This window comes from Aphis gossypii, chromosome 2 (assembly GCF_020184175.1).
Source record: "Aphis gossypii isolate Hap1 chromosome 2, ASM2018417v2, whole genome shotgun sequence".
Lineage (NCBI taxonomy): Eukaryota > Metazoa > Arthropoda > Insecta > Hemiptera > Aphididae > Aphis > Aphis gossypii.
This window is the reverse complement of record NC_065531.1, coordinates 44,304,427-44,328,840: the sequence shown is the minus strand read 5'-3', so window position 1 is coordinate 44,328,840 and position 24,414 is coordinate 44,304,427. Positions and strand designations below refer to the sequence as shown.

At 26.8% G+C, this 24,414-nt stretch overlaps 3 protein-coding genes across 4 annotated transcripts; 1 reads left to right on the top strand and 2 right to left on the bottom strand.

Annotated features, from left to right (window-relative positions):
• Positions 1-2,392: 2,392 nt before the first annotated feature.
• Positions 2,393-7,806, bottom strand: LOC126549682 (uncharacterized). Of its 2 annotated transcripts, XM_050199702.1 has the most exons (3): positions 7,038-7,806; positions 4,627-4,699; positions 2,393-2,795 (listed from the first exon to the last, which is right to left on the bottom strand). In XM_050199702.1, exons 1-3 carry the CDS (start codon positions 7,240-7,242, stop codon positions 2,720-2,722), a joined length of 354 nt encoding a protein of 117 aa, XP_050055659.1. In that variant the 5' UTR covers positions 7,243-7,806; the 3' UTR covers positions 2,393-2,719. The 2 variants fall into 2 exon arrangements, 1 of the variants encoding a protein (XP_050055659.1); XR_007603807.1 differs by lacking the exon at positions 4,627-4,699.
• A 269-nt stretch (positions 7,807-8,075) lies between these two features.
• Positions 8,076-23,956, top strand: LOC114130597 (cytokine-like nuclear factor N-PAC). Its single transcript, XM_027995599.2, has 12 exons — positions 8,076-8,279; positions 8,405-8,441; positions 9,716-9,795; positions 10,018-10,153; positions 10,220-10,318; positions 14,349-14,603; positions 14,668-14,841; positions 21,611-21,721; positions 21,778-21,879; positions 21,971-22,133; positions 22,187-22,366; positions 22,440-23,956. Exons 1-12 carry the CDS (start codon positions 8,239-8,241, stop codon positions 22,637-22,639), a joined length of 1,578 nt encoding a protein of 525 aa, XP_027851400.1. The 5' UTR covers positions 8,076-8,238; the 3' UTR covers positions 22,640-23,956.
• On the bottom strand, positions 17,674-19,667 carry LOC114130598 (leucine-rich repeat and fibronectin type-III domain-containing protein 5-like). The gene is made up of 3 exons (XM_027995600.2): positions 19,510-19,667; positions 18,022-19,435; positions 17,674-17,957 (listed from the first exon to the last, which is right to left on the bottom strand). The coding sequence occupies exons 2-3, from the start codon at positions 19,422-19,424 to the stop codon at positions 17,870-17,872; spliced, it is 1,491 nt and encodes a 496-aa protein (XP_027851401.1). The 5' UTR covers positions 19,425-19,435; positions 19,510-19,667; the 3' UTR covers positions 17,674-17,869.
• Positions 23,957-24,414: the final 458 nt, after the last annotated feature.

Here is a 24,414-nt window from a genome sequence, read left to right as displayed (position 1 = left end):
GTACCTACCACCTCACTTTCATTTTAATACTATAGCAGTTAAAAATAGAATAAGATAAATATAGATAGATTTAATAGAATAAAATAGAATTGTTTATTTATTTGTGCCCAAACAAATGACTGAACATAACAGGTCAATTACATTTTTAATTTCATCTAATATCATCGAAAATAGTACCTACTGCGTGAGCAGTAATACCCGATTTCGTTGGTCTTGTAAATTACTGCTATAGCAGTTGTGACCCATTGGCCATTATATCAGAGAATTGAAAAAAAAATTAAATTACTGCTATTACAATAACTGACCACGAATGTGAGTACCTATAATCTATATGACCTTTTTCGGGGACGCAATTTACCGACTTCGTATTCATTTAAATTGTCATCGAATCAGAAACGGGTATGATATGGCACAAGCGTGTTTCTACTATTCTGTAGGTGCACTGTGCAGGTAAGTAGAAAGTACCTACCCAGTGAACAATAGGTACCCGACGCTCGCAAGCGAATCACGTGATTCGGTGATTCACCAACGCAATATTAAAGACATTTTACATCCCTTTTTATCGAAAATTCTTAGTATCGGGCTCCCGCTGACATTTTTGCCTTTAAAATGGACGAATGTAAGTTCTTACACGAAACCTAATAGGTAAAAAGGACATATTATGTTAACTGGGCTCGCGTTTTCCATTTATGTTGTACACTCCCAACCTTTAGGCTCCAAAAATTTTAGATAATAAATTAGGTAGAATGTAAACTTGGCTCGGAAATTTCGGGTAAAAAAAATTGTCCGTTGTAAAATATTATTTATTATATATTATATAATTTATTAGTTATACATACATAATATACAGTCATACATTTTGATATAATAATAATTCATAATTGTAAAAAAAAATACTAAGTAGGTACTGAATTCTATATAATATAGGTATCATTTATACGCTATCAATTTAATTTAACATAATAAAACAATAAAAAAAATAATAATATTTTTTCTATATATTTAGAAAACAAGAAGTGGTGTGGCTTTAATAAATATTTCAGGTATGTCGAAGAAACCTACGAAAATATTGTGCTTATTATGTTTGCCATCCAGAACAACTAGTCTAAAAGCACTTCAAAAAAATTATCCATGAATTTAAAACAACACTATATACGAAGTTAAGTATAAACTATTATGTATTATATTATTAATATTTAATAGACATGTTTTATTTATTATTATTATCTATACATTACTGATTTACTTCCAGTTTTAATATTTTTTAATTTCCATCCACTGTTTTAATATGATGTTGTTCAAAGTATAAATGTGAGTATAATAATTTATTTGCAAACAAACAACAACATAACTTTCAATAACATATAACATTTTAAGTTGGTTCACTTACCATAAGAATAAGCTTGTGTTGTAGGTGAGTGGTTTTTAAATTAGTCTATATTTATATACAGAGCCCCTATACTAAAAATAGGTACCATACATTTTTGTATGGAGCACTTTGGGCCCTTTACAAAATATCTAAAAAATTTAAAATGACTAAATATATAAAGGTTATCATTATATTATGTTATTTTATAATATTATTTCAATATTTAATATAAAATAAGTATTCCTATTAAAAATTCAAAAGTTACAATTAACTTTAATGGTCCCCTAAAAAAGCCAAGCTTCTGTACTGCAGGTCCAAAAGCTCTTGGGGCTTCTGTGTATGTATATTAAACACTAATATAAACAATAAAATAATTAGGTGATGTTCTTATCTTTTACATAATTAGAAGTATAATAATAAAAGCTAAATATTTTATTAATTTATTTTTAGTTTTTAAATACCTAGTTTGCATTTTTAATTTTCAAGGATTAACATATATAAAAATTAGTTTTTATACTAATTAGTAATTTCTAAAACTATGTGGAAAGTTAACTACCTATTTTATTTTATTTAATTATTTAATCTTTAGCAGGTAAAAAATTAAAAATTAGTACCTAAATACTTTTTTTTTTTTCAGAAAGTTCATATATATTATGCAGAGCTTCTAGCTGTTACAGATATACAAAAAAATCAAAAAGGTAGATCACAAAATATTCAAAATGAGGACACATTAACAAAAAATCTACTGACAGATGATAATTCAATGGTGTGTCCAGAACTTTTTTTGTGGATGGACCACAATAATTAAGTTCAGAATGGTTTTACCCCCTCCTTATTTTATAAATTGATCTACATAAGTTTTAGTAATTTTATTCTAAATTGCTAATGTTAATATTTTTAAACCAAATGGTAGTTTAACTTTTATTAAAAAATTAACTTTAAGACAAAATATACTTTGGTTTTTAGATTAACCATAAACTTATAATAACTGTAATAGAAAAAGTAATGGAAACAAAAACAATAATTAGAATAAAATATTCTGTATAATAAAAAGAAAACCACAATTTCTCTTTAAATTTTCAAATCTTTTGAAAACACAAATAAAAATGTATAAGTAATAAGTATTAATAAGTAATAATAATAATATTTTAATAATTCATATTAAAACATAAGTTTTATAAATTAAAAATCAAATCAACATTTTTAATAGACGGTATAATTATAAAGAAAAAGATAATCCATGGTTTTTACTTGTGGAAATTTCATCTATGACTGATGTTGGATCTTGTATTAACTATCCACTCAGTTCCTTTTCGGTTGATAAAATTGTAGTACTATGAAGTCTTTCACTCATTCTTGTTGGTCTTGAGTATGTCTTGATTCTGTGCATTGCTGAGAAACTCCTCTCAGTGATAAAATACTTAACCTAATTAAAACAATTTATTTTATAATTATTTATAAATCATACTTTTATTTTTCATTCAGCATTGTAGATTGGACTTACACTATAGTCTAGTACTTATATAAAAATGTGGGTGGGGACATGCCTACGGGTCTCACCCTTTAAACAACCTTGTGATAAATCGAGTAATCTTTTACTGCCTACAATGTAGATTCTACATCACATAAAATTAGTACTGGAAATAAGATAATCACAAAAAACAACTGGACTTTGTAATAATTAAATTTGTTCAAGATACACAGCCAATCAGTAGTATATAATATATTTTGAAAACATATTTTAAATACATAGGTATTAATATGCTTATGGATAATTAGATAGACATAGATAGTAGACACATTAAAATATTACTATTTATTTGTAATATGTTGTATAGACAAGTATGTTCAAAAAAGCTTTTTCTGCTGAAAAGTTATGGATACCTAATATTCTATTTATCAGGTTTTCATTAAAATGTAATAATAAATATAAACAACATGTGTTTTGTTTAATAATCAAATGCATGTTTTGTTTGAGTTAACTTGTCTTAAAACTTATTTAGTACAAATCACAGTAGCGTAAATACGGGGGTGCACGGCTGTGCACTTGCATCCCCTGGAAAATATAGCGAATGCAGAAAATAGAGATGTGCGTTTGCACCTGCTGAAATAAACTGAACTCAAAATATAATTCTATTTTATTGTTTTATTAAATTGTTTGATAATTAATTGATGTAGAACATGATATTGATGAGTTCAATACCAGTGTGTCAGTTTCTGGGTGCTGCTTAGCTTTAGCATAATATTAATAATTTTTCAAAATTAGAATAACAATGTAAAAGCTAAGAATAATAAATTGAGATTTTATTACTCATCTAATATAATATATATTATAAGCTATTGATGTGTTATGTTTATGCTTTGCACTTTGGGGGGCTCCAAGACTTGGTTGGGGGGATTCAGTCACACTTTTCACAAAAATTTATAACAAAAAATATAAATATATAGGGTGTTTCAAAAGTCTTTATCTGATAACAAACTGATATAGTTCGACAACCGTTTATCGCAGGTTAATTACCAATGTATTAATGGAAAGGTTAGAAAACCAAGTTTATTTTAAGTTATCTATTTGGTAAATATGGCACTGTAATGGGGGTGGATTGAGGGTAAATGTATGCTGGGGCCATACTAAAAAGGTTGCTGATCATATCTGGTGTCACGACATTAAATGCATCTTGGATTCTGATTTTAAGCTCTTCCAAGTTTTTAAGTAATTGTGGTACATACACTTTCTCTTTTAAGTAGCCTCATAAAAAAAATCAGCCACTGTGAGGTAGAGAGAACGTGATGCCTAGAGACGAATCACTAAATCGTCGTTTCCTTTATGCTCAATCCACCACTATTCCGGTACAAAATTTATCGGCCGTAGCCATTTTTCTCCACTGTCCATTTTCCTCCAACAAAAAAAAGTTAAAATTATTTTTTAGTTTTTTGGGGGAAAATGGACAGTTGAGGAAATTGGTATATCGTTTTTGGAGGAAAATTAACCCATTTATCCATTTATCAACTAGATAACTTAAAATTTTGGTTATCTAATCTTTCCATTAATACATTGTTCATTAACCTGCGATAAACCGTTGCCGAGCTATATCGGTTCATTATCGGATGAAGACTTTTAAAACACCCTATATATTATATGTTATAGTTTATAGTTTAAATTTTTACGAAATGTGTCAAAATCGTGAAAATTTGCAAGTAATTTTGAAGTTAAAAAATTATAAAAATGTTTGTTTATATCTAAGGATAAAAAATCCAACACCAAATTTTCCTTTAAGTAGTTTTCGCGGAAGTATAGTGAAAATGGTTCCCGCGGCGTCGTCGGTTTCAAACCTGAAAAAAAAGAAACTATAAAGAAAACTTATTCTAGGAAAAATTTTTGTGCGTTTAAATTTAAAATTTTTACGTAATAGTGTAACGATAACGATTTATCCTCCAACGATTTTAAATATTTTTTATTATTCAAAAAGTATAAGTCGTAGTTACTTGAAAATCTCACCAGTTATTTATATTAGAATTTTTTTTACATGATTTAATTCCCAAAACATTTTAACTTTTTTTGAGCTATTTATAGACAACTGAAATTTTCGATTTTTCTGAGGATTTATTTTGAAGTGCCGATAAAAATTTTTTGGCCTAGTCAAAATACTTGAAAATTTAATACAAAAAACCTCATAAGTTATTCTTATAGCGATTAAAAAATTATAAGAATACATTGGCACAATTTTTTTCTATTAGCATTTGAAGTTCAAATAATATTGACCAAAAATCGTCAAAATCATGAATATTTGCAAATTATTTTGTACTGTTGTAGGTATAATTCATAACAACTTTTGTGTAAGTACTATAAGTAGCTAAGAGTTGAAAATATAATACAAGATTTTCCATAAGTTAAGCTTACGTAATAATTATAAAAGAACTTAAATTTTGGTGTATTCAGACCATTAAAACATAAACCACCTTTTTCACCAACCATCACACGGCACCTAATGTACAGCAGAGCCGTACCCACTTACCCGCTTATTTTATATTAATTTTACTCTTTAGATTCTGAGCGAAGCTATGAATGAAGTGATTATATTTGAAGTGTTTTTTTGTATGAGTACACAATAAGTTGTCGATAAAATGTTTCAATTTTCAAAAATTAGTGTGATTTTGGATATCAAATTTATAGAAAACAATATTAATAACTAATAAATACCTAATAACCAATAAGTAATTTTTGTATTACAATCGAACAACAGTTACTTTGTTTGGTATGACTAAATAGTAAAAACGGTTATTCAGTCATATATTTTAATGTTTACCTAAACAGCCATACTAAATTTATCTTTAACAAAATATACTTTTTTGCAGACCCGAACTCGAACTCGTGCCGTATTTTAAAGTGACACTATCGAAACTTTTTGTAACGATATGCGTGCACAATGCATAATATTGGTATTCGATCATCGTATTATTCAGTTTTTAAATTTCGAAATACCATTATGAAAATGACGCAGTCAGCAGCAAGTTTCTAGGCAATTAATTTATAAGCTAATAAGATTTTGTGTAATATAATATTATATAATAAGAATCACAGTCGTTTGGTTTTCATAATCTAACGTACCAACCGTAGTTTTGAATACTTTTTTATTTGACGGTGTTTTTTTCTTAAATTTAAGTTCAAAAAATAATAGCAAATAGAGTGTAACCAATTTAAATATTATATCTTTATATGCTTAAAATATATTTAAATTGTAGATTCTAATTATTATTATTATTTATTATCTAAAGTCGACGATAATCGTTATTTTTAACAATATATTTTCTTTTTTTCAAACATTACCTAATACGCATTTGACCCGGTGCTTTGGATCAACAATTATAACATTTTACTCATTTAAGAGATCCGAAAGTACTTACTACTTATACTTGTACATATTTAAGTACAATTATCTAATTTATAGATTCATTATTATTTGTACCAAAATATTGTAGGTAGGATTTTTTTTGTCAAATTAATTTTTAATACTTGGATGAAATTTTTCCTACAAGGACCTTGTCTATGATACAATCAACCCGAGTTCACAAAAATCAAATGACACGATTTCAACTACAATTATTATAATCGAACTCGCTAGATAAAACCATTGATTACAGATATGAGATGCGTTCAAAACATTTACATTTAAATTTTTTTTGATGACAAGCATACATAATTTTAACTAATAACTATACAATTGAATTATTATTATTATTTGTTTTACAGTTATAAAGATCGACAAGAGATACATTTACAAGGACATAGTTTTGTGCGGAAAAAGAAAAAATTTAAAAACGATCGCAATGTGTGGTTACCGTAATATATTATAATTTATAACCATAATAATCGCCGTCATCGATTCTCGTGCACGATGGATGTATTATATTTCCGGTAGGAGTGATTTTTCGGCGTACGGTTATATAGTAGTATAGTACGTAAGTACGTCAGTACGACAGTCGTCAGTACCGCAGTCGCGGTATTGAATGTATAAACGCAACAATGGCACAATGCCCGCCTTTATTAGGCAGAAAAAAGTAATAACACTAACAATACTCACCGACAATAATTACTATTTAATATTTTGATGTTAATATTTATGGTATTTTATAATGAATAAAATAAATATAAATTATAAAAATATAGTACCTTTATCGTGGTGAGTGACGTACCAAATACTGTAAATTACAGTATTTGGACGTACTGACGTCGTTGTTATGAAGAGGAAGTCATTCTGCATGCGTTGTCTTCGTCTTACAAACGTACATGGACAAAACGCGTTTACGCAGTCTGAGTAGAACTTGCTCAATTTTGGTTCTAGACTATCTAGAGTAAATATACCTCTAGGTATCATACGATTTAATTGTGACAATATTTTTAAGGACAAGACGCTGCGTTTTAAAAAAAAAAAAAAATTAATTTTGAAAAGTTAAAGGTCATTTAAAAATGTTGACATTTTCGTGATTTCTAAATGATATAACGAACGTTATATTGGGAATAATGGAAAACACGCAGCGTCTCATCCTCAGAAATATTGTTACGGTTCAATTGTATAATAGGTATGTTTTCTCTAGAACCAAAATTGAGCGAGTTCTACTCAGACTGCGTAAACGCGTTTTGTCCATGTCGTACGTGTGTGAGACGAAAATCGGAAGACAACACATGCGAGTGCCGGTTATACGTCCTCTTAACTCATTATGATATATAATTATATTATAAATATTATCGACATGCCGGACATGGTTATTGCCGGGCGCCGGGTATTACGATAACCGTGTGGTGTATAAAATAAAGTATGAAAATAAATATAATATTATGATGATAATATTATTATTGTTATTATTACTATTATATCTATTCTGTGGTTATTACTCGGACGACTGCAATCCTGCAGCAAGCTGTCGATCGAGTCGACCGACGCCACTATCCGTTAGTATTGGTAAGGTTGGTGCGCGTGCCCGTACTCGCGTGTGGCGCAATTTCTCGGCGTCTGTGGATGTTTTTAAAATATCGTATTGTTTATGTTATAGTGCGCGCCAACGTACGTCGAGCTCCAACGTTTTTGCCGCGAAAAGGACGCGGCGTTCGAATAACGGCCGCCGCAGCCGTAGTGTTGGCTGCACTGGTGTTCACGATAACGTTCGTCTGCGCGGGACAACGGGTAGGGTGGCAGTTCGCTGCGCGTCCCCTCTTACCTTTTACCACAACAACACGGACACGCCGCAGCCGCCATTATTTTCAACTACACCGTCGCCCGCCGATGTCATATCGCTAGTCGCCGCTGAGTGTGTTGGTTTTTTTTGATTAATTTTTGTTCTACTGACTCGCTACACATTTCTGGACATTTAAAATGACGACCGATGAGAGATACGAAGTTAATGATTTAGTTTGGTGAGTATTCCACCGCTGGCGCATAAATAATGGCCGGTGTTTGTGTTTTTTACACGAATAAATGAAAAAGAGCGCGATTTGCTACGACAGCGTCAATAATGACCGTTGTGTGTTTTTGTTTATAGGGCCAAGATGAAAGGCTTTCCGCCGTGGCCAGGACGTGTGAGTATTATTTGTAGTTTTAAATTATTTCGTAGTATTAATTCTATTTTTAAATATATTTTAACATTATGAGTGTGTTGCATACTTATTATTGTTATACGCTCGTCGATTTATTTGTTTTGGTGCGTCGGGCGCATATATATTTTAAGAAATAATTATCGATGGTCTTAGGATATCGATCATGAACTATCAATGTGAATATGTCATTATTGTAGTTTTATTTTTTTGTTTATTGCTGGCTCCACAGACCCATGTTTATCATTGCTGCTAAAATCCATAATGTATCATTTATTTAACCTCAGTCTAGTCTTATTGTCGTGCGAATCAATTCTCCATCTTGTGTTTCTTATACAGATGCTGTATTGTACATGTTCAAATTCGACAAAGTGTTCTCTTTGTTGGGGTAGAACTCTGAAGTAAGCCGTCCAGTATTCTACAATAATAAACTATTAGTATCCATCGAATATCTATTATTGATAAATGTTTAGCAGCCCCCCTACTCAGTTCCAGTACCTTTTACTCATAGACCGGGCCTCTTCAAGTTTCCACCATGTCATGATAGGTGGCGCTTTTTGGTTAGGTACTGAGGTACTCTGATACGGACACGGTACAAAAATGATCGTATTGTTACCTATTTATCACAGATATCACTGTACTATGTTAGCTTGCGACTATTAATGTATTTAGTACAGGATGGTCTGGTCTATAGCTCCAGGATACAAGTGCACCTTGGCCAGTTTAAATAATGCTGTATAGGTCTATTCCTGCTCAGCGTAGACACATATGTAGTTTTAATTGTTCATGATTGTACAGCTTTTTCCAGTTCTAATGTATAATGACATAGTGCACACTCAGTTTTTAGTTATACAAATTTTCTGTTTTATTTATACATGATTAACACATTGACTGCCACATGGTTGTCGGCGGTCATTCAATAAGTATTTGTTGTACACCAAGCATAATTTTCAATGTCTTCCAGATTAGTATATACCAAATAATTGAAAAAAATTGTAATGATTCCAGCTACGCCATGGTCTTTATTTAAGTGTATTATTGTAGCGCCATAGAAAAGTTAATAATATAAAACCAAATTCATATATGGACGCCAACGGTCATATGACATGGTAGTAAAGATGAGCTCTGGGGGTGCCAGCAATCACTAATGTGTAAAATTGAGAATTATTACAGATGACCTCTGGCGGTCATATGACAGTCAATATGTTAATGGTGTGTATGTTTGCACTGGTTTTAAACAAGTATTTTGTTTATTTTAGGTAAGCGAGCCAACTGTTCAACTTACTAAAAAACAAAAGAAAAATTGTAAATGGATTTTCTTTTATGGATCTAATAATTAGTGAGTAAAAATTAAATAAGACCTACTAATCTTTATTTAAACTTAATTGCCGTGTATGATCATTAACGAATAATCTAATTTAACTGCTTGATAATATTTTAAATTAAATAGTAAAGTGTAAACTATTTTATAGTGATATTTGTTATATATTTTTTAATTTCCTAGAACTAGGTACTTTTATTTAATTTTAAAAATTGTTCAACATTATATTTTTTTTTATAGTGCTTGGATTGAACTGGGATGTCTAAAACCATATTTTCAATTTAAAGATACTTTAACCTATAGTCATAAGGGTCAATCGTTCAAAGATGCTTGTAAGGCTATTGAAGAATACATTTCAGAGAATAATTCCAATGAAGTGAGTATTTTTGTTGAGTTGTTATTTTATTGTTTTTTTTTTTATTTTAATTTAAATAATTTTTAGGGGATGAGAAATGGATTATCTGATACTGAGTCACGATTTGAGAATTTAGTTCAAACCGAAACTCCTATTTACCGACCACCTGAAAAAACTAAAAAAACAGTACGAATAGTAAAAATATAATAATTTATCTTTAAAATAAAACCTATACTCCGTCCAGTGAGAGAACGCAGCTCGTTTACGCATACTAATGATGGAGCTCCGCAATCTTGAGGTGAATTTCTCCCACCACAAGGCAACCAGTAGTGAGCACTTAACCCAGCACTGTCTCGCAGTCTACGTATTCAGAGGTGATAACGAGCTCGGACTGGTTAGTGGTGGGAATGTGTGAAATCGGATGAGTTTAAGTAGCCGCTGAAGTGCGTTCTCTCGCTGGACGGAGTATATTTTGAGATATGAATATAGTTACAGTACGCTTCACAAAAACGTGTGGATGACTGTTGCACCCCATGTGTTGATTTTTCTAAAAACCATTGGGTCTCAATATTTGATCTCTATTACAAGTGCGTGCCACTGGCTCGACAGATACTATACATTTTGGAACAGATTGGACACCACCAATGAGAAATGGCCCTTGGGCGCATGGCGGTCATCTGCACGTTTTCATGAAACATACTATAGTATGGTCAGTAGTGCTGAACACATACTTAAGGTGGTGCATTTGCACCACCTAAAATAAGGGGTAGGTGGTACTGAGTCTATATAATTTTGAAAAACTTACACTTAGAAGTTGGTACTTACTTAACATGAACGTAATAATACAAATGATCATTAATGGCCAAATGAAAATAGTATTTTTGAGGGTGTCTAGGTAGGTATGAGTGGTTAAAATGTGTATTTGCACCACCTACTAAAAAGTAGTTTGGCGCCACTGAGTATGCTTATTTCTTATAACAAAATTTAATTCTTAATAAATGTTTTTATGGAACCATAATGTGGGAATAATCAGGTTAAAGAGCAAATAGTTGAATGTACAATATATTCTCAAAATTATAAAAATAGTATTAGACATAAATAATATTTCTGTTGATTTACATAACAGTTGAATTTTAATATAATTGTCATTTTTCTTAGTAAGTTAATTTATTTTGTCGATTTATATTCTAAAAATATGTGTAGGGTATGAAGACAGTAGATAATAAAAAGTGTATAAATACTACTTAATAAAAACTCATAAACTTGCATTTTCGTGCATATCATGTTCAATAACATTAAATAGTCATTAAATTTATACTGTACAAGTATGTATATTATTGTAAGATAAAACCGACATTTTAATGTATAGTAGTATTTGTTGAATTTGATTTATTTGTCAAAGATAATTATGGTTATATCACAGAATAGAAACTCATCAAGAAAATACACTACTCTTATAATCAGTTAATCAGTCGTTTAGTAAGGGCTTATCAGTCCAAAAATTGTTAAACAAGTTTGTGAAAATAACTATATAATCTCAAGTTTACAAAACACATGTTTTGTCGTCAAATGATACTAACCAACAAATATACAGATGGTCAGTTTAAAAGAGAATTGGATCTAAGGGGTTGAAAATGTTAAATTGTTTAGTTTGTTTACAAAATAAAATAAAAATTGTCACAGAATAGATTCAGTGATAAGTCTTCTCAAAATGGCCAACTATAATTTGGGCAGCCAGGGTGCATTTTGTAGTGATGGGAATAATCAAAAGATTTGATAATTGAAATAATGGTATCAGATGTATTTATCAAATGCAAATAAATTGAATTATTTGAAAAAATCGCCAAGAATCATTTAATTTTCATAAATATTCATTAAACAGAAATTAATTAAATTTTAAATTATTAATAATATCTTTTAATTATATTTAAACTTAAAGCTTATAACTCTCGAGAAATTAAAATATTATCTAAAATCAACAAAAAAAATAGGTTATTTTTATCAAACTGCAAAATTGTTCATGTTATCTACTCATCATAATAAAATAATTTTTATACTATTTTATCTTATTAATTAATGAGTATTTATATTAGTAAAAAAGGCTTAACTTAATTTCTTGTCATTAGTCTTATATTAAATAAAAGAAAGACAACCTAAATGTTTCAAATTTAAATATTAAATCATTACTTATTAACACAATCTACATAATATCATAAATTATTTTTAATAATAAATTAGCTTAATCTCTGTAAGAAAGTATATAAAATATGTTTCAGGAAAAAAAAAATAATAAGTATATGAGCTTGAAAATAAACTAATTCAATACTTATAATAAATAATACATAAAAAATTAATGGAAAAACTTATAATAAAATATTAATTATTCTTCAAGTATAAATGTGATTTAAATTATGCATTTTTATATATTAAAATTAATAAATGTAATATTGGAGAATGTATTAGCTATTATAAAAGCTCACAAAAAATGTTATCTTTGTCTAAGTTGGATTACATAAGAAATTTAGATGACCCATACAGTGGAACCCCAATAAGTCCAATTTTTGATATCAAAATAATTTTTCAACCAATGAATTTTAACATAAAAGTGTTGGTTTGTGTGATAAATTTTTTCAATAATTTAAATTTTTTTATAGTTTAAATTTTGAGTTGACTTATGGCTTATAATTTGAATTGTTCAACTTTTATCATTAAAAGTTACTGAAATTTGTATTATAATACCTATACCTAGAATGGTTATATATAACCATAATATAGATACAAATGTGTGTGTAAATAAATAATGATTGTAGTTAGACCAATCTAATCTTTATTTTATGTTCAAAAGGCATGGTCCATAAATTCAATAGATTTACTGTCGATATTTAATTATTTTTATACTACTACTAATTATTGCTATAGAAAATATACTTTTTTGAATATTTTAATTTAAAATTAAATATTTTCAGTAACTCAGATTTTATAGTTTGGAGTTAGTAGTTTAGAAATAAAGATTAGAAGACAAACAAAAAAAAAAAGAACTACCAATTCTTTTTGTTTTTTTTTCAATTAATAAAGAATATAGAATTGATCAATGTAGGTTTATACTTATATTCAATGTTTGTTATAACTGTTCTAAACCATCTAACAATTTTATTCCTAATTCTATGATTGTTTGCACCAATTCTCTATGCTCCCCTGTTACTTGCCTTCTCTTAATTTCCTTATAAATTACTCTTGGTCCTTCATTATTTGTCACTTATACAATATACACCAAATGTGGTCTTTCCTCATAATATTTACCTTCTACTTCATTTATTAGTTCTAGCACCTACATATTTTTTAAAGTACATTTCCAATCCATTTCTTTACGCAATTTCATAGAGCATTTTTCCTTGATATTCTTTCTAATACCTTCTCTGTTAGTTACCATATTCGTCCTGCTTATCTCAAGTATTATTCTATAACAGGTCTCCAAACTTTTATTCAAGGGCCATAAAAAAATATCAAATGCTCTTAGCGGGACAAAAGTTTATACATATATTAGGTATAACAGTTACAATTTTTAAATTTTAAATGTTGGATATCTACATTCTACACGTATATTTATTATCCTATGGGAGCCATGTTCCGTAGTTGGAAGACCCCTTTCCTATAACACCACTTTTCACTGCCAAAAAGCATTGTACTACATATATGTGTTTCAGAAGACTTTTTAGTGTGTATGCTAATTCTTAAAATATTAAATCCTCTTTTTTGGTCAAATGCTATGTTAGTTTGACATATTCATTTTATTATTTTCCTTTTACTTCTGCTATCTTCACATATTATGCTTCCCAAGTTTCTATTTGCTCTATTTTTCGATGTAATTTTATCCTAAGATGATTGTTGTTGCTACAATAATGAATTGTAAGTGTTTAGTATATATATATTTTTTTTTCATGTTAAATTTATTAAACAGTGTTTTTCTTCAATATTTTCAACATCCTTAGAAGAATTTTTTATATTAATATGTTTAAGGTATTATTTTATGTGGCTAAAAAATGTTTGTTTTAATTTTAAACAATTTAATTAAGATTAAAAACAGATAACAATGTTTACTTTTAAGTATCTATTATAACTTAAAATTTAAAATTTGTAACTTTTCTTATATTTTAGTAATATTCATTGTATTTTTTTCATGTCATACATTTTTTAAGTTTTAATAATACATTTTTAGTCTAACGCACGCAATGCATCAGTATCACAAAATCCTGTAAAAGCTAAGAAGAGACCATCCAAACCAGTTGGATCTACCTCTAATGGGCCAAAGAAGGATAAACCTAAAAAACCCCGTTTAAACTTAAGAGTGGGCCAATCGAGTAGTATTCCTGAAGTACTTTCAAATGTTGGATTATTAAATAACCAGAATAACCATTCAAGTCCAATTCGAAAGAATAATACTTTATTAGACAGACCTGAAGTTGTAATGCCGGTAAATATATATATAAAAAAAAAAATTTGTTCGGTATCTTACTGAATAAGATATATGATTTCAGGAAGTCGAACAGATAGATATTTCAACAATATCTAAATCATTACAGAATAAGGAGATCTCAGCATCACCGTTGACATTTGGATTCATTGGTTTGGGCAATATGGGTTCAGGAATTGTCAAAAACTTATTGGAGTCTGGGCATAAAGTAGTTCTTTGGAATCGAACTCCAGATAAGGTAAGAATTAATTTTAGTTTTTTTTAAATAGCAATATTTGACCTTGATTTTAAAGAAAATTTGTATACAATCAAATAAAAATTGATTTATACATATTTACTTTTTACAAGATTCATAAATAATAAATATAACTATTAACTATATTTTATTTATAAGTATTATTTTGAACTATTGATTCTCTCAAAATTTAGCTATATTGTTTAAAAAAATCACTGTCTCCAGTTAAAAATGTGTCTTTTAACTTAAAGTAATTCAAAGTAATATTTTTGAGTATTATTTATTATTTTTAGTCGGAATAATGCTTTATTTTCAGTTAAATAAAAAGTTTAATGTAAAATCTAGAAGAAAAGTGGATCTAATTGATACTATCATGACATAAAACTTAAAAATTCCTAGTATTTTTTTTAATAAGTCAAAATCAAAGATTAAAGGAATAATGAGAATTCTAATGTAACACCCGTTTCTAACAAAATCAATTTTCTTAGTTGTAATACCTAAACAAATCACCATGGATATTTTAAAATTTTATTTGGTTTAATTTTCAAAATATTTTTTTTGTTTTTACTCATTGACAAATGGATTTTTTTTAAACTTGCTCTATCAAGAAGTTAAAAAAGTTAATAGAAATTAATTCATTAATTAAAATATTAAAATTGAAAAAGAAATGTCAAGTGTTATTCCACATATATTTTTAATGAATATTTGAAGTTAGATTTTGCAAAATAGCATATGCATATTTTTTGTATAAAATATTGATTTTTCATCACAGTTTTCTTATTTTGTTTGATTTATAAACAAAAAACTAGGTACTTAAAATTTTTCCACGTTTCAATTAGCAGTTTTTTTTTTTTTTTACTTGATATAATCTAATTTTATGTTGATTTTTTTGAGACGTTTATTTGGATATTCGAAAATTTGGATTATTTTAAAAATGTATTTACTATAAATATCTAAAAAGGCTAATAATAAAAAGCTTGATTTAATACAGGGTTCCTTATAAATAGTTAATACTGTAACCAAATGTAGGAAATACATAAATTTGATTTTTAAGTAGATATTTAAGGGGATTGGTGGCGGTGATCATATTACAAACGGGTAATTAAAAAATTGTCTTATTTCTTAAATTGTTTAAGAAGTTATATTTTAATATCAAAAATGTGAACTGGCTGTTCTCAAGTAAACTTGATGACAAATTCAAATCTGTTTTCAGAATTCTTATCGCTTTACTGTATCAATTATTATGTTGGACAAAAAATACATCTAAATTCTTATGTTGTTTGTGTGTTAGACAAAGACAGGAAATCACCGACACCAATCCTCTTAAAAATAATATTCGAAATAAATTCTATGTTTAAACTATGAATAACTATTTTAATTATGTTATTGCAATTCAAAAATACATTTGATGAATATTTAAACTTTCAATAATTTTGTGATATTGCCTATTATTATACCATGATCCTATACAAACCATTCTAAAGAACATCACTATTGACTCCTAATACTCCTAATACCAAAGATAAAACTTAAATTACAAAATATTTTATGGAATATAATGAATATATCAAGTAATATTGGTTGACTAACTTTCGGTCATAATTATTTTTTTTTTATCATTGAATTCAAATTTATCATATATATGTATATTACAGTGATTCAATAATGTGGTAGAACTGACTTATATTAAACAACTGAGAAATAACCTTTAATTCTTTTTAATTCCTAAATCATGTATATTTTAAATAATAATGACGAATAATACATTCCGAATTAAAATGAAATATAACGAATTCAAAATTGTAATTAATTTTATCTTAATATTTAAATTTTAAATGTAAAATAATTATTGTTTTACTAGTAGATGAAACTCATGCAAATATTCTTTTCTAAATTAATGTATATTCTTTAATAGTATAATATTGAAATATTATATACAATAATAATTAATAGTTTTTAGTACCAATTGGGCATTGAAAAGGTTACTAAAATATTTTATTAAAATATCCCTTATTTTACTAAATTATACAACTCTACATTCAATAGAAAATAATATAAAAATATAATTAACAACTTGTCAATTATGTTATTATTTATTAAATTTAAAACTTTCATATTTATTGTATAGTAAATTCAAATTCAAATTCAAATTTAAATTTCCTCTCTTCTCTTAATTGGACCAACTTTTAAAATATTGATTAATGTTGACCTATTGAAATTATATAATATATACTACTGTCAATTTCTTTGAAACCTTAAAGTTTTAATCTAGTTTATTTAAAATAATATCATTCATACCCATTATGACATTATCAGTTTTATATTTAATTTATGAATTCAATAACAAAAAAAATGTTAAACAAGCTATAAATACAAACCTTTCAAGAAGTAAAGTAAAAATGTTTATTACATTAATCCATTATTATTTTTTGTCAATAAGAATTGTAATTTATTTTATTATTTAATAAAAAAATTATCTTTCTTATTTATTTATAAAAATAGTGGCAGAACGATAAATTTTATTATTTATAAATTAAGTTTCTCGGTATATTCTTCAAAAATATTTTTGTAATTGATTGTTTAATAGAACAAAAGAATGATAGTTTTTTCTATTAATGAATTATATTTATTATATTAATATATACATTTTTTAATAACAATAACACTTCTACTATCTTATAATTGTGATATAAAACTTAATTACTGAATTAATTTTAGGGTTAAAGTTAAACATATTTTGAATATAAAATATTTCAACCTAGACGATAACTGTTAAATGTTTATTGTTTTAACTCTATGCTTTTGATAATTTTAAATAGTTAAAATACAAATGAATACACTATATTACTATAAATTTATTTAAACAATTTCAGTGTTTATTTGAGTAGGTATATAAAATAAGGCTGTAAAATTATTATAAAAATATTTTCACAATTTATTTTTGTACTATTTTAATAATAATTTTAACTGATTTCGGATTAAAAAAAAATATATATATATATACCACAAAAATTTGCATGAAGCAGTACAACTAAACATTTTCTGGTAAAATTTTTGGTTTTTCTGTAGATCCCATTTCTGTTTCTGTTGGTTGACTCCTTTTTTTCATACAATTCAGTCTGTAACAAAATTATAATAATCATTTTTAAGATTAAATATAAGGTATTAATATTAATAACTCACCTTTTTAGTAATAACTTAAGAGCACAGCATAATATAGTTAGCATTAAAAATCCCAATGCTGATGATATTCCTAATAACAGTGCATTAATTTTGATATTGAAAAATACTCCACTGTCTAAATGTACTTCCACTGTTTTAGAACTGTTTCCATATTTATTTGATACATAGCATGTATAATTACCAATATGGGTTCTTAGCATTCGTAGAATATGTAAAGATCCATTTTTGTCAGTTAAAAGCGATTGACTAACTATTTGATTTAGATCCCAATTGTGGATGTTTGGATGATGTGCTATATCCACATCAGCTTGTTTATTTTCATGAAATGTTAATCCACCTGGTATTAGCCAAGTAAATGCTGGAAATGGATTTCCATAAGCCATACAATTAATGATTCCTTTTTTGGTTAACTGTAATGTAATAGGACTGTTTGTATAGTATATTGTTGGTGGGCAGTTGATTTCATTCAGTGTTTTAATAAAATTTGAATACTTTTCATAACCAACTACAGTAGTTGTTTCATTATTGAACCATTGGCTAAACCATCCATTTTGACAATTTGGCTGAATTTGTGTATTTGACATTTGTAAATATTGTAGGTTCTTAAGAGAAACAATACTAGATGGCAAGGATTCAATTGTCCCACAATTGTTGAGTTCTATTATTTTTATGTTTGACGATGAACCAATAAAATTGTTATCAATTGATGTTAAATGTGTACAGTTATTTAGTATTACACTATATAAATATATATGTACACCAAAGGAACTTTGATTGAGATTTCTTATTCCACTGTTTTCAATACTAAGATATTCCAATTTGTACAAGTTTGTCATTGCATTTTCATCTAGAAAAGTTAAATTTGGATTTCCTATACTAAGATTTTGTAAATTTATAGTATGTTTGAACAAATTTTTTGAGATTGAATTAAAAATATTTTTTTCTAAATTGATTGTTCTCAATGAACTAGAGTGTAAAAATAAATCGTCTGATAAAATATTTAGTTGATTGTCAGACAAGTCTACATACTCTAAACAAGGACAGTTATAGAATATATCATCTGACAATTTAATGATATTGTTTCTAGATAAATCTAAATACTTAAGATCATTATGATTTAAGGCTTCCACAAATTTTATCTTGCTTGCCACCCAAGTAATTTTTTGCAATTTTCCATTGGCAAACGTGCTGTTGTTGATAATTGTAATGGGAACATTGTCGAAATGTACAATTTCAGTGCCATTTGGGAGGACAAATACTCCGTCTTGTGCTAGCGTCGTGCATGACACGGTGTTATTGATGCATTTACAAGCATTGTCATTATTACAAATGGTGGCGGTGTCCAAAGCATTGGTTAGTTTGTGAAGAATGATGGTCGTCAAAATAATCGTTAATGAATCCATTTTTGAGTTATCTGAAATATTTCATGTAAAATAGAAACTGTTAGAAAGTTATACAATCATAATAGATAATACTTTGTGCGTTTACCTTTTAATGCGTTTTATATGCCTGTTAGATCTCATTTGTTCTGAGTTGTCAAACTTTTTACTCGGGTAAAAGATGAGAACGAGAAAAACGATAATCATAAAATGTCAGCGGCCGCGTAACGTTTGAAACGGTATGAAATATGGCTAGTGAGTACTGAGTAGTGGGTACTGACGAACAACTGTATTAAACGCTCCTAAGTCAGTTTCTCTGGTGTCAGTGTAGCCAACCACACCAACATACTCTGCCGTCCTACGGGTACACTGTCGAGCGCGTGCCAGCAACGATTTGTAACCGTCAGCCGTCAACCAGAATATTTCGTATAGGACTCACAGCAATAATTATTAGTTAACGATCTTTTAAATATTCATTCAAATGAGTAGTAGTCCTGAGACCGATGGCTATGGAAGGTTTTAAACTATCGAATAGGAATTATAATTTATCGTTGTTCATTCGAATGTTCCCCTTTCATTGACATTTAAAAGCACCAACAACTGCCTTAAGAGGACTACCCGTATGTGTTGTCTCCGTCTTACAAATGTAGAACATAGCTAAAACTTTTTTGCACGGGAAAGAATCGAGAAAGTTATCATATATGTATAATAATAATCATTAATATTCATGTACGTTTAAGGTACATGCATTTTATAAATTGTCATAAAAAATTTAGTTAAAAATAAAATTTATATCGTAATCTGACAGAGGTCGGTTGACCAAAACACGTAACATTACTATATTTAGTAGTAATTTTAATGTGAAGTGTCATGTAATTAATTAACTGATGTAAAAATATAATTATATTATTATCGACTTGAACAAAAAAACGTCCATAAATTATATAGTACTATGTAATTTAAATGCGTTTGCTTGTTATCTGTAATCTGCTGCGATATTGATTATTTTGTATTTAATTTAAAATACTAAAACAGCATTTTTTAGTATTTACGGTTAATGATTTACATTACTATTATATTATTATGTTAACTTGGATTATCATTAATCTGTTATTTACACAATGTAAGGTCTTGTAAATTAAATAGTTATATTTTAATATTCAATCATTCTTTATGTTTCATCGACTAATGATTTATTTATTTTTTTATACATAGTTGCAGTACACTGGTTAATTTGTGTATCTTGCACTATGAGTTGTGGTACAATTATTTTACTATTTTAAAGTACAATCATATGTTGTAAACAAGATCAAATTGTCAAACCCCATTTATAATTTAATAATTATACTAAAATTATACAAAATTCTGCAGTGTTCATACATTTACTTTAATAAGTACATGATATGGATATCAACATATACTAACCTAATATATTCTTTATTATATATTTCTTCAAATCTTATTGAATTTATATATATATAATTGATTATTTGTTTCACAGTGTAATCGTTTTTTCTATCTATTTATATTTTTATAGGTAATTATAAACATAATGTTATAGTGTGCCGCTAAAAAAAATGTGTAACTAACATAATATTTTTAAACCTATAAATATGTAAACATATGTACTTATTAGACTTTACTTAGGTATGAATAGTCTTCTTGTTAATAATAACATTTTAATGGCGTATTGACGTGTTAAGACTAGTGATTTCATAAAAGATAAATAATGTTAAAACTATTGAAAGACCTGTTTATGGCAACTAGTTGACCATCTTTTACTAATCATGTCATTCCTGTATTAAATATTATATAAGAACTTGTTTTGTATTACAAATAAAATGTTAATTATACTTAAAATAAAATGTGACATTAAAAAAATTTTGTTTTTAATTATATAATAATTATTTTATTTTTATATTTATGAAAATATAACTTAATATTAAAATTATTATTTCCAGTTCTTGTCGTAGGTTCTTAATTAAAATATTGTTATTTTTAATGGATATACCAAATTTAGTATTAAATATTTATACTTATTTATTCTATGTAAATAATAAATATTTATGTATAAAATAATATTAAGTACCTATCTAATTAAATATGATAACTATATAACAACAATAAAAATTGGAATTAATCTCTTGTTAATATACTATCACTCCAAGTATTTTTTATAAATTACATATATTTATTTTTTGATTTAACAGTGTGAAAAGTTTGAAGAATTTGGAGCCATTGTTGCATTAACTCCATCTGATGTTGTTGGAGGAGCAGATATAACATTTTCGTGTGTTTCTGACCCACAAGTTGCTAAAGATGTAAGGTTTTTGTCATTTTTTTTTATACAATTATTTGCATTTGATCACTTTTACAGATGGTATTTGGAAATTGTGGTGTACTTCCTGAAATAACTAAAGATAAAGGATTCGTTGAAATGACTGGTATTGATCCAGATACATCTCAAGACATTTGTGAGGTTTGTTGCAAAGAACATACTAACTATTTTTATTACAAACATTGTATGATAGTGAATGGTTTATATAATTTATTACTTTTTATTATTACAGGCTATTTTGAACAGAGGAGGCCGTTATTTAGAGGCTATGATTCAGGGAAGTAAAAAGGATGCAGAAGAAGGGAATTTAATATGTATTGCAGCTGGCGATAAGTCTTTGTTCGATGATTGTAAATCATCATTTGATGCGATTTCCGCTAGTGCAACTCTTATTGGTAAATTTAATATTGTTTTATTTTATAAATTTATCTAATACAATTATTTTTAGGTGATGTTGGAGTAGCCTCAAAATTGAATTTGATTTTACACTCGATTAAAGCAGTATCTCTAGCAGGATTAGCTGAAGGTATGGCTCTGGCTGATAGAGCTAATATACCGCAAAATAAAGTTTTGGAGTATCTACAAAAGACTTCATTAAATTGTCCATTGTTAATAGAAAAAGGAAAAGGTACCGTGTGTTTTTATTTCTATTAAATTGAATGTAAATTATATAAATTGTTGTATATACCTGTTATTTATAGCTATGATGGAGAATAATTTTCAAACAAATCAAGCTTTAAAACATATTCAAAAGGACTTAAATTTATCATTAAACTGGTCCGATGTTTTGGAACAACCTTGTCCGGTTATGGCCAATGTAAACGAAGTTTTTAAACATGCAAAACGTTTGGGTTATAGCGATCATGATACTAGTGCTGTATATATCCGAACTAAATTTTGATTTTTAAAACTTATTCATAATCTTAATTTTTTTCCTTTTTTTTTTTTTTTTTTTTTTTGACATTAATGACATTTAGCTGATGAATTTTTTTACATAACAAATTATTTTGTTGGAAATATAGATGAATAATAACTATTATTTTTACTTAAAAAAGAAGAAAAAAAATTGTAAATAATTAGAATTGTGAATATTATTTTGCATCCATCCCATTTATCTTATATTATAAACGTATTTTTAAAAATAAATGATTATAATTGTATGGAAAAATAAGTAAATTAATATATTATACATGTATATATATTTATGTATGTCTTGTTTGTATTGTATAAATACATATAAATATATATGTAAATGTATCTATATGTACATTATTACATATTATATATAATTTAAAAGTAATAACCATTTTACTTGTTTTTTTTTTTTTTCAATTAATAATTGTTTGAATAGATGGTTGATAACATTATTTTATGTGGGCAACTGTGTTACACAAAGATTTAATTTAAAATCATACTTGGGTTAAGTGATTAATGAATATATATTAAATGTTAACTTCTAGTAAGTTATATAAAATTTAATTTTAGAATATTACATTACAAAATTGAATAATTATAATTTGTATACTTGTAATTTGTACATATATTAATAGTAATTTAATTACTTTAAATTAGTTGTAATAAGTTGGTTAAGACTTATAAATCATTTTATTTAAAATTTTTTTTGGTTTGGCTATCTGCATAGTTTCATTTTAGAAAAATATAAATGGTTTTGTCTTAGGTATACATAATTAATTATTCTTATAATTTAATGTTAATTTTTTTTTTCGACATTAAGTAGCTTTAAAATAGTTTTTAATACTTAGGTATGTGTATTCAAAATTTTTACTTGCTTATTAATTATATATATATATATTTTTTTTTTGAAGCTTAATATTCAATTTGAACCAATAGATATCTCATTTTGTTATTAAAAATAATAAACAACTCTTTAATTTCATACATCAATATTTTTATACCACCATAAAAAATTTGTTTTTTAAACAAATAAATCACACATAATAACTTGTTCTAACAAATTTAATATTAGTTTATTATAATTTTTTCTTGCGCTACTTTTATATATATATATATATGTATTCAATCATAATTCACATAACTAAATGTAAATCAGTAAAATTAAAATAATTATTTTTTGATTTTTAAAATTTTAGTTAATTTGAAACAACACATTTTAAATACCTTTGTTAAGTTACTTTAATATATAATAATAATATTATTTACAGAAAAACTTTTTATGTTGGTTTATATATACCTAATATTTTATTTTTATTAGTTTAGTATGAGATAACAATTTATATTGTTTAATTCTAAAGTAACAAATTTAAATTTATCTGAAAGTACTGATCGTTTTTACTGCATATGTAAATTTTATTGACCAATAAGTATATAAATAATAAATACATTTTAAAATTATTGATACATAATATACATTTATTATTTATAATATTTTTATTTAATATTTGGTATTAAAAACAAACATACAACTGAAAATTTATTATTTTTTATAATTACTGTTTGTTCAAAACTTATATGTTTAGAATATAACATTTTATGGATTGGATCCTGGTTCCTAGTTTTATAAAACACTATCAAGGAATGCTGAACCTATTTACAGAAATTAATATGTATACTTAAGTCCAGCATTTTATTGGCATAAGTAAAATTGTGAATAAAAAACAAAATATATTTCTGTATTTTGAACATCCTGTATATGCT

Coding starts and splice junctions, on each gene's coding strand:
- LOC126549682 (XM_050199702.1), bottom strand. CDS start 7,242: ATGATACCTAGAGGTATATTTACTCTAGATAGTCTAGAACCAAAATTG. Junction 4,700..7,037: donor CGTCACTCACCACGATAAAG/GTACTATATTTT, acceptor CTTTTTTTTCAG/GTTTGAAACCGACGACGCCG. Junction 2,796..4,626: donor TACTTAAAGGAAAATTTGGT/GTTGGATTTTTT, acceptor TGTTTTAATTAG/GTTAAGTATTTTATCACTGA.
- LOC114130597 (XM_027995599.2), top strand. CDS start 8,239: ATGACGACCGATGAGAGATACGAAGTTAATGATTTAGTTTG. Junction 8,280..8,404: donor GAAGTTAATGATTTAGTTTG/GTGAGTATTCCA, acceptor TTTTGTTTATAG/GGCCAAGATGAAAGGCTTTC. Junction 22,134..22,186: donor CGCTAGTGCAACTCTTATTG/GTAAATTTAATA, acceptor AATTATTTTTAG/GTGATGTTGGAGTAGCCTCA.
- LOC114130598 (XM_027995600.2), bottom strand. CDS start 19,424: ATGGATTCATTAACGATTATTTTGACGACCATCATTCTTCACAAACTA. Junction 17,958..18,021: donor CTTAAGTTATTACTAAAAAG/GTGAGTTATTAA, acceptor ATTTTGTTACAG/ACTGAATTGTATGAAAAAAA.